The sequence below is a fragment of the Pseudoliparis swirei genome, chromosome 6 (assembly GCF_029220125.1).
Source record: "Pseudoliparis swirei isolate HS2019 ecotype Mariana Trench chromosome 6, NWPU_hadal_v1, whole genome shotgun sequence".
Lineage (NCBI taxonomy): Eukaryota > Metazoa > Chordata > Actinopteri > Perciformes > Liparidae > Pseudoliparis > Pseudoliparis swirei.
Genome location: NC_079393.1, coordinates 25,658,816 through 25,669,144, shown reverse-complemented (window position 1 = coordinate 25,669,144; position 10,329 = coordinate 25,658,816). Strand labels below are relative to the sequence as shown.

General features: G+C 44.5%; 1 protein-coding gene across 1 annotated transcript in view; it reads left to right on the top strand.

Annotated features, from left to right (window-relative positions):
- The first annotated feature begins 3,867 nt into the window (after nucleotides 1-3,867).
- cmip (c-Maf inducing protein) overlaps nucleotides 3,868-10,329 on the top strand; it is a 51,931-nt gene continuing 45,469 nt past the window's right edge. The window contains exon 1 of the mRNA XM_056416624.1: nucleotides 3,868-4,804. Coding sequence (XP_056272599.1) covers nucleotides 4,481-4,804 — 324 coding nt within the window. The 5' untranslated portion in view covers nucleotides 3,868-4,480. The remainder of the gene's footprint in view (nucleotides 4,805-10,329) is intronic.

Sequence of the window (10,329 nt, the reverse complement as noted above, 5' to 3'; positions counted from 1 at the left end):
ACATCGGCGACTTGACAGACCTGCAGTGAAGCTCTGATTTAAACGGTCCACTGACACCACGAGGGATCAACTGCAACATGAGTATCCATTCCTATTACTGCTAGAGTACTGTCATATAAAAATAATGTCACCGTCACTTCTGTTATGGTTTGACGCTATTGAATTGTATCTTGATGTGAAAGAGATGGATTCACGGGACGGATGGTCCCACTTACATCCAGCAGTTTGTATCTTCATCAAACATCTATCTATTAATAATATATAGTATTGTGTGATTTCCATTATACTGTTTAAATACAAAAATACTCCGTCATGTTGTGTTTCTGAAAAATTGCTCCAGATTGCATGTACGTTAAAAATGAATGACTTTGGCACTTTGGGTCACAACAACACCGTGAATAATTCCCAAAATCCATCAACGCCACATTGGTTATCGATTTTGACATGTCCTGGTTGTCAGATGATTGTCTCATTGGGGGGGGGGGGGCTTTCCCACTAAACTGTACATTTAAAAAGAAGACATGACACAATCATATTCTTGCAATTTGAACTCAAAATGGAGCGCTTCATCCCACTCATGGCGGGGTAGAGCAGAACAGGGGCGGAGCTAATTATTGAGGTTTCGCACAGGCTTGATTGAATAGTCAAGTCATCAATACAAGTTTACTATAAACACACGCCAGAAATACTGAGAAGATAAATGAATCAAATATGTATTGAAAATTTTAAAAAAGAAAGAAGAAAGAGAAAAGAATCCATAACTGAGCATTAACAAGCCAAAAAATAGCAGATGTGAACAACTTGGTGTGACCAGCAGAGCAGATTTCCATCTGTTCTCATCTGTGTATCACTAGTTAATTAATATGTCATAACATTTGTGATGCTCCCCATCGCATGGGTGGAATTCTCTCACGTGCTTCTCTGCTCGGTTCTATAACGTGATCACGTTGTGTCGGCCTCCGTTGGATTGGTCGACGTGCGTTCTCTGCACACAAGTGTGTGAATTTGATTGAGCGCGTTTGGTTTGATACCAACCAGATAAGGTTCCATTATTGCCAAACCGACGGTGACACAGCGTTCCTCTCCCCTTTGGCCTTCACTGGCTGTTGACACAACAGGCAGATAGTCAGCCGGCGGGCTGCCCGGCGTGTCCCGACTTGTCTCCGGAACAATACGTGGCTTGAGAGACCCGGGTGACTGGCTGCTTGTTGGGCTAGAACGGAATCATAAAAAAGACGAGCGGGGGAGTCCATGTGGAACGCCGGGAGCCCACAGCGAGGTAGCTGTTGTTGGGAGCGGAGGCCCCTGGAGATGACCCGTGTTCCCAGAGCCTCGCTCCCTCCGGCTCATCCCCCCCACGGGGACTTTCAACACAGTGACGTCAGAGGCTGTGCCGATGATGGCGAGCCTTATAAGCCATGTTGGATTTCAGTTTGTATGGGAGGGATGCTAAATGTAAGGTTTTTTATATACACATTTGAGTTTTACTGCCAAGACTTCATTACAGTGGAGGTCAATGGGATTTAGTTTGAGGCGCACTTCTTTTTCTCTTCGGACACTTTCCAGTAAATACTTTTATACGATGAAAATATTCAGTTTATTTGTATAGCCCAATTTCACAAATTACAAATTTGTCTCGGAGTGCTTTACAATCTGTACACATAGACATCCCTGGCCCAAAACCTCACATCGGATCAGGAAAAACTCCCAAATAACCCTTCAGGGGGGAAAAAGGGAAGAAACCTTCAGGAGAGCAACAGAGGAGGATCCCTCTCCAGGATGGACAGGTGCAATATTCCATATGAAACGGGGACTTCATATCTGGAAAAATAAGTTGCCATGTTGGATTTCAGTTTGTATTGGAGGGATGCAAAATTGTAAGGTTTTTTATATACACATTTGACACCTCATTACAGTGGAGGTCAATGGGATTTAGTTTGAGGCGCACTTCTTTTTCTCTTCGGACACCTTTCCCGTAAATACTTTTATACGATGAAAATAGTCCCTATGAAACTGGGACTTCATTCACGGGAAAATAAGTTGCTTTTTTCCCTTTTTGTAGCTTTGGGGTAAAAGACACCAAAACCAGGAGGCAGCTCATCTCTTGTCAACTAGCGGCGTTCCCGGTGCAAATAAAAACGTCTGCTCTTATTTTTTTTAACTGAATTTGACAAGATAATTATCTCTGTTACCTCAGAGTCATGTGGGTTTAAAAAAAAATTGAAATGCATATGGAAACCTGAAGAAAACAGATTTAACAAACAGTCAAAGTGTTTTCTACTCTATCCTTCAAACTCTCGACCAGTAAGTGACGATTACATCAGCGTGAAGACTAACAAAGATGGTTTTGAATCGTTTGATTATATTTGGTTTCTGTCACCTTGTATCTGTATTTCACCAATAATCCTAAATCACATTTTCAATCTGCATACATATACGACGTCTTCTGTTGTTGTGTATTTTATTCAGTAAATCAAATACAATACAGTATTATTCTATATAATATACAAAACAGAAAGACTGAAAAGGTATAGGTAGAAGCAAAAAATGCTTATATATTCCTATCCTAAATTAATATCAAATAAATCAGAAAATTAATATAAAATAATGAAAAAATAAGAAAGAAAAAAATAATATTCTATATATATATAATATATATACACATACCATACATATACATATATATATATATATGCATACATATATACACATACACGCATACATACAGACATACTTCCACATACATCTTCCATATAAATACGTTTCAATCACATTTATAACTCTCAAGAATTTATTTATAAATAATTCACTTGAAAACCAAAAAGGAGTTCACCATTCTTACACCCATTTCAACATTATTCCATAATTGGACTCCTACAACAGAAATACATCTTCTTCTAATCCCTTTTTTAGCCTTTTGTTCCATAAACTTACAAACATCTCTCAAATCATATTTACACTCATGTATTGAAAATAAACGTTGTACACAGTCTGACGGTGACTTTGCTTTAGCGCTGTACATTCTGTCCTTGGACCGTCACAATGGAACAGGAACAATATTTTATGTTTCATGTCCTCAATTGTCTGAACCCAGATTGTTGTTTCTGTCTTTACTTGAGATGGGAAATGGGAGCAGTGGCTGAGTTAGCGTTGACGGATTGTTGGAATGTTTCTTCGAGTGGAAGGCATGGCTTCAGGGCCTTGTATTGTTCCATCTCCGCCCTGCAGAGGCGTGGCCAGGTGTGCTTATTTGTAGCCTCACCTGAGTCCAAAAACCTGGGCTTGAGTTCCTCGAGGAGCCCAGTGAGCCAGCTAATGCCATCTAGAGGCAGTGTACACTACAATATGATCATGATGACCACACAAAGGTCAAGGGTCGCAATGCTTTGGACTTTTAGTTTCTTTTTTTTCAACGACACGGGTCTGTGGTTCACGTCTCCTTTTTTTGAGGGTGGCGATATATATTACATGCCGGCTTCAGAAATGAAAAGAAAAGCATTGCAATATTTCTGTCCTGGCAGAATTAAATAATTATTACAAGAACTCTCGGTCTACATGAATGTTGTAGAAGTCGATAAATATAGTACCGAGTCTGAGGTACACTCTACCTGAGTGACGTCATCACTCCCTCCGGTTCGTAGTGGACTCTTTCCCTGGGAACACGGACGTGGACACGGACAGGCTGCATCATGTCCCGCGGAAGGGGAACACACGGAGGTGGATTTGCTGGAAACGGGGGGGGGGTAGGAGTGGTAAAAGGGGGCGGGGCTTGAGCGCGCGGCCTGGGCAGACAAGTCAAAGACACATCCGCTCATCCGCCGCCGCCGCTCGCCTCCCCATTGACGTCAGTCCGGTGTCACATGAACGAGCGCGGACCAATCGGCGCGCCGCTGCTCTGCGAGAGACGCTGGCTCCTCTGAATAAAACAGGAAGCCGTGCCAGTGAGTCTGCGAATGACCACGAACCCCCCCTCGGAGGAGCAGAGAGAGAGAGAGAGCCGCCATCGGATATACTGAGTCCTCGCTGTGGATTATTTCGCGTTGGCACCGGGGCGCGCGCACGGAATGGATAAAGCCGCGGGCCCCGCGCACTGAAGGGCTCGCTGCGGCTGCTGCTGCTGGTGGTGGGAGGCGGGCAGGGGGACGGGGGACGGACGCGCAACGCGGAGACAATTTATGGAGCATTGTGCGGGGGGGGGAGCAAAATGGTGGATTATTATTTGCACCGTGTCACCAGAAGCGTGGATCTCCTCTCGTAAAGACACTGATCCAACAGTCTCGGCCCTGTCCGCCGCGCGGAGCTCGGGTCTGCGTTAGCGGCTAGGTAGGTAGGTAGGGGAGCCCCCCCCCCCCTCTCCAGCTCCATATCCCCGAGACTACTTGTGTTGCTCTCTCTACATGTAGGATCTGCCCCGTGTCGGTTCCACGAGAGTCCCATTTTTTTTTTGGAGGAGAACAATAAACACCGGATTACCGGAGCGATGGATTTCAACAACAGCGGCGGCGGCAACGAGCTGCACAACAACCAGTTCTACCAGTGCGAGGAGAGCAAGCCTCTGCTGGGGGAGATGTCGGAGGGCAACAACAACAACACCAAGCTGAGCGCGGGGGGGCACCCGGGCAAGAGGTCCCTGCACCACTGCAGCGGCGGCATGCGCTACAAGCTGCTGCACGAGGGCGACATCCAGGTGTGCGTGGTCAAGCACCCGCGCACCTTCCTCAGCAAGATCCTCACGTCCAAGTTCCTGCGCAGGTGGGAGCCGCACCACCTCGCGCTCACGGACAGCAGCCTGACGTCGGCCACCGTGAGTCGCCTTCCAGCCTCCTGTGTGTGTGTGTGTGTGTGTGTGTTTGTGTGGTTGTGATCAAAAAGTATGCTTTTATTCAATTTTGAAAGTGGCGACACCTCATAGTCAAGGTCCTCACGGGTGTGTGTGTGTGTGTTTCACATTCCTGCGGGGCAACTTCGGTGTTTGTCTTTTCTTGTCTGGACGCAGCGGACTGTGTGTGTGTGTGTTGTGTTGACGCAGTTACCCATACGGCTGTGTGTGTGTGTCACTGCTTTTCGTGGCCCTCCCTCATCATCTCCCCATGTGCAACATCATACCTGTGACCCTGCAGGCCCCCCCTTGCTCTGGGGGGCGGGGGCGGGTCCAGGTGGACGCACAAGCCCCCCCTCCCCATCCTCCCTGTTACATGTCTCTTAATGGTTTGGAACCCTTAATCTGAATTATTGAACGACATGTGTGACATGAAACCAGTTGAGGGGTCCATACTGCAGCAACCTGCCGGCCCTCCCAACAAGTGTGTGTGTGTCACTTCCCGTCTTCAGTGGAGGAGCTTCCTCTGTCGATCATATTCATGATGAAATATAGCAGCTGCACAGGTTTCTTACCCCAGCAGTCCACAAAAACATATAGGCCTTTAGCGTTGCTATTCTGTTGCTAGGGAAACAAGCGTGGGTCCGTGTGTACTTCCTGTCCGCTATTGTATTTACACACATTGCAACAGGAAGTGCCAAGGAGTCCCTGCATAATGTTGTTTTTGCTCTCCGATACCTTTCTACCCCATGCATGAACCGTCCTGCAGGAATGAGAGGCACGATGTCATCGTTGCCACAGAGACAGCCACGTACGTGCTCTTCAAATCTATTGGAATTGTTTGTAAATCGGCGAAATAATACAAGCCTTTTATATCCTCCTTTTTTTTTCATCAACACCTCTGACATTTCCCACAAAGCCGAGCAGTGTTTAATCAACACACTTTGCCAGAGGTACTTTTGGATGTCTGCCTATCACGCCGCTAGAGGAGTGTGTTGGGACTGGCTGTGAGTATAGCAGGGAAGACTTGTGGAGGGTAAACCCGGACCTGGTGGGCCCAGACCTAGTAGACCCCTGTGGGTCTGCTAGTCCACTGGAGATCCCAATGCTTCGGCTTATTGTTTGATATGATATGGGCTTTTTAATTTGTTTACATGCAAATGCAATAGATAATGCTTTTTTGAATCTAAATGGATTTTTTAAATTCCCCACCAACATTGACTTCTTGTCGATTTTACGTGTAGCTTTTTTCCCCCTGTGCCTTACTTTCTCCGACTTTGTTTTCATGAGGATCGTAAATGATCATAAATGACACCCCATAATATCATGCTAGGCACTTTGTGGACGTCCTGCTTGTGCAATGGAGACAAATAAGAAGTGCCGTTAATGCCGAGTCACATGAGGGTCTAAATGTCACTGAAATAAAGGGAGAAATTGTTCCAGATGTGTATTTAAAAAAACCCGTCTGGCCACAACAAGGCCGTCAACGAGAGGAGGTCAAATAAGCACCAAAGGGGGTTGTCTTTTGGCTAGCCATTTTGGAGCTTGACTATTCTTAATCTGTTCAGTAATTAATGGTAGTCCAAAAAAAAAAAAATGGTGAAAAAGCTAGGTTTAGAAAACAGTCGTATAGTGTTGCATGAGTCTTGGTGTGTTCGTAACCAAGAGACCATTCAGGATGCTGAACGTTCTTCTTAATAAATGGATGTCTGGACCGTGCTTTGGTCAAGCATACCATATTTAGAGGCTGTAGCTCAGTGGGTTAAGGGGGTCGTCCTGCAACCCCGAGGTCGTCTGTTCGATCCCCGCTCTCCCCATTAGTTGCAAGTTGAAGTGTCCATGAGCAAGGCACTGAACCCCCAGTTGCTCCCCGGGCGCATCACTGCAACCCACTGCTCCTTAATAACTAAGGACGGGTTAAATGCAGAGAACACATTTCGTTGCCTGTGTACCTGGTCTCTGTGCAATGACAATACATTGAATCCAATCCAAAAATCCAATTTATTTTCTTCTGAGCATCCATAATAACGCCTTGCTAACTGCCATAAGGGATTTTTTTCTTTTCTTGCGTGAACACAACTTTGACATAAACCGTGTCTGTGTCTTTTAAGTTGGCCGACTGTTGCTTATTTACACTTTAATTTGGAGCTTCTTTTAGCTCCGTGTTTGGGCTCCACCAACTCCTGGAAGATGCACGTTCTCTGGAGCTGTTGCTAGGTTTAGTGTGCTGTGGGTTTCACATGGTGAGCCGGACAGCTGATCACATTTGATTAGGGCTGCAGTATAATAACTTATATAGTAATCAAGTATTATTCAAGGTATTTCATTATTAAACGTGTCATAAGACAGATGGTCAGATATGTTTCACTTTCGTGTTTCATCAATAGAAGTGGTAGCTCTATTAGGGGCGGGACTCTCTGGGGACCTCGAGATAAAAAATGCACGTTTTGTAATGTTTCCTGATCATTATTATTTTTTAACGGATGGATTTACTTCCATTATCTTTTGTAATTCAATATTAATAACAAATGGAAGAGAGCGATAGGTTAACATATACAATAATTACAAAGAGAACCAACCGGGAAATAAATCAAATGGTGCTTGTATTGGCACCCTCATAACAAAAACACACTTCAGGGCTCCAGACTAACTTTTTTAACTAGGAGCACAGTCGCTCCTAACTTAAAATGTTAGGGGCGCAAGCAGAAAATTTAGGGGCGCACTTTTTCCTGGGTCAAAATGGGTCTTGGGTGCTCCCAAAAAATTTTTTTCGCACCTTCTATTCATGCAGTCGAGCTATTGAGTGCATGATCAGCAGCTGGCCGCTCGGTCCATTCACGCACCTCACTGTTGTGTATTGATCAGACAAGACACGCTTATCAACTCCAGTGTTTCCGATCACTGAAATCAGTATCTGCCGATCACCGATAATACCGATCACTGAAATCAGTATCTGCCGATCCGATAATACCAATCACCGATCACGGTGTTGATTGAAGCATTCTATTTATTGTGTAGCATTATTGCCTAGGACTATGAGGAAATACATATATAAAGCAACTCAAACATTAAAGAAATTACCGATTTCTTTAAACATTTAGGACTTTTACTTTGAAAAATGTCCTAATTGATACATTAAAATAGTTTGATTGCTATTGTAGGGGATTTCAGATATGTATGGAACACATCTGCATTATTCATTTCCTGGAACTCTTGGAAATCTATATACAGGACTTTTCTTAACATACAAAAGACTGACTAATTTTTATAAACTCTTCCTTGGTCCAGTAAAAATGTTTTAATGTTAGCATAATTTAAGCTAAATCTCAGAAACTATCTATAAAGATACATCAGTTCATTGTTTACTTTTATATGTTAGTGTATGATTTGTCGACATCTTATTTTGATAAACGGATGTTGTTTCACGTGGTTCTTTCCGCTAACTTTGCAAAACCGGATGTTGTCACTTAAATCCTTCCGCTAACTTTATCAAAACCCTCGCGCTCCCGATCGAATGTGTTTAGCGTGAGCATCAGTCTCTAGGGGCTCAGACATGTGAGAGTCGGCTGAGTTGACCCAGAGATTCAACTCGGGGGACGGGGACGCCGCTCGGTGGTGAGGATCCCCTCTGACCTCTCACTCTGCGGCCCTCGCCCTCGTTGCGTCTCCGTTGCGGTGCGCCTCTTTTCACACATTAGCCCCCCCCCTCTCACACACAGGCCAGCCTTCTTCTTCTTCGGTTTTCGTCTCCTTTCTTCTTCTTCTGGAGTTAATGTCGGTTAGCAAACCAGTCATTCAGGCATTACCGCTAACTATAGTGGGCTGAAGTGTAGAACAAGTTTGTAAGCAACAAAAATATTTAATAACAAAAAAAAGAAATCTGCTAATTTACTGGTCGCGCATGCGCGAGTTGATGAAAAATTTACTCGCACTGTGTCTAATTTTAGGCGCAAAATGCGACCATTTGGTCGCAGTCTGGAGCCCTGCACTTCCGTTTGTGCTGAGTCATGTGACATAACACGCTGCTGTTATTCACAAATAAATAACAGACTTCTCTTCAAATAAATATTGTTTCATTTTGTTGCCATATTAGTCCGATGTTTTTACAGAGGTAATTTTAGTTATTTTTTTGTACATCTGAGAAATACTGTAAAGAACCATAAAAAAATAAACTTCTCTGTTTTTACTAATAAAATGTATACATCCGACTATTAATAGATGTAAATACCTTCCGACTATGTGAGGATTTAGACATTTTACATTCCAGGTGACTAGGGTACACAAAACAAAAAGAGTCGGGGGGTTGGTGTTTTTTCTCGCCTTCTTCCCTCATGTTATGCTGTAATCTTTCATCCACCCTTTCTTGTAATTTCGATGCTTTTGTACCTGTACTCTGGCAAACGACAAATAAATATATCAATCAACCTGCCCACTTCATAACTTCTTCTGAAATGTTATGTTTAGTTATGCAAATGAGGCATTGTCGTTTTAAAGAGTAGCTCCTTTAGAAACGGTGGATTGACCACATCTGGACTCAAAGTTCACCGGTTTATTCAAACTACTGTGTATGGCGAGTACTTCACAGACATTTGGTAACGTGAACTACAGGTTCCTATTCTGCTGTTGAGTGCTTCTCCAACAGTATATCTCTGCAAAGATCTGCTTCAAAGAGATGCTATCGGTCTCTGGCAGCCGCCATGGACCTGTAAAGCCTCCAGAGGCTAGCGCTGTTGGTCTGGAAGCTACCAACGCACCGCGCTGCCTTTTTTTTTTTTTTTAAAGCCCTCATTCGAATGCCAAAAGCACCAAATATGTGGTTTAACATAGTGGAGGGTATGGCCGTCACTCAAAATGGGTGTCATCTATCACGAGCTGTACCCTAGTGAACCGCATTCTCCGCGCCGTGAAGGCTTGAAATATGAGGAAGAGGCCCTTTTGTTCCGAAGGCGAAGCATGAATGTGCATTTCTTGAGCGGCGACATTGTGTGTGTTTTTTTTTTCTTTTCTTCCCCTGAACAGAGCGGGGGTATGTGGGCCGATGAGAACAATGGCGACCGATTTCTGATCCGCTCTCTCGACGGAGCGAGACCTTCGCTTCCAAGAAGAGGAGGAGGCAAAGAGCGCTGACTCTGCTGTCTCCAACACACACACACACACACACACACACAAGCTCGACCCAATAACCCATACAATTGCGACCAAGAGGGTTCTGTTTGCTCAATTTGTCCAGAACGAGTAGAAAGGGAAATGTCATGGGGAGTCGGCGTCTACATTAATCCCTGAGTGTCTCGTCGGGTCCATTGGACCTGCTTGTGTCCGGTGCCTCCTGCCGCGTCCCTGCTGATTGCTTCTGTCCATCCTGATAGAGGGATCCTCCTCCGTTGCTCTCCTGAAGGTTTCTTCACTTTTTTCCTCTGTGAATGTTTTTTTCCCTTCTATTTCTTTGGGAGTTTTTGCCTGATCCGATGTGAGGTCAAAGGTCACGGATGTCGTATGTGTCAAGATTGTGA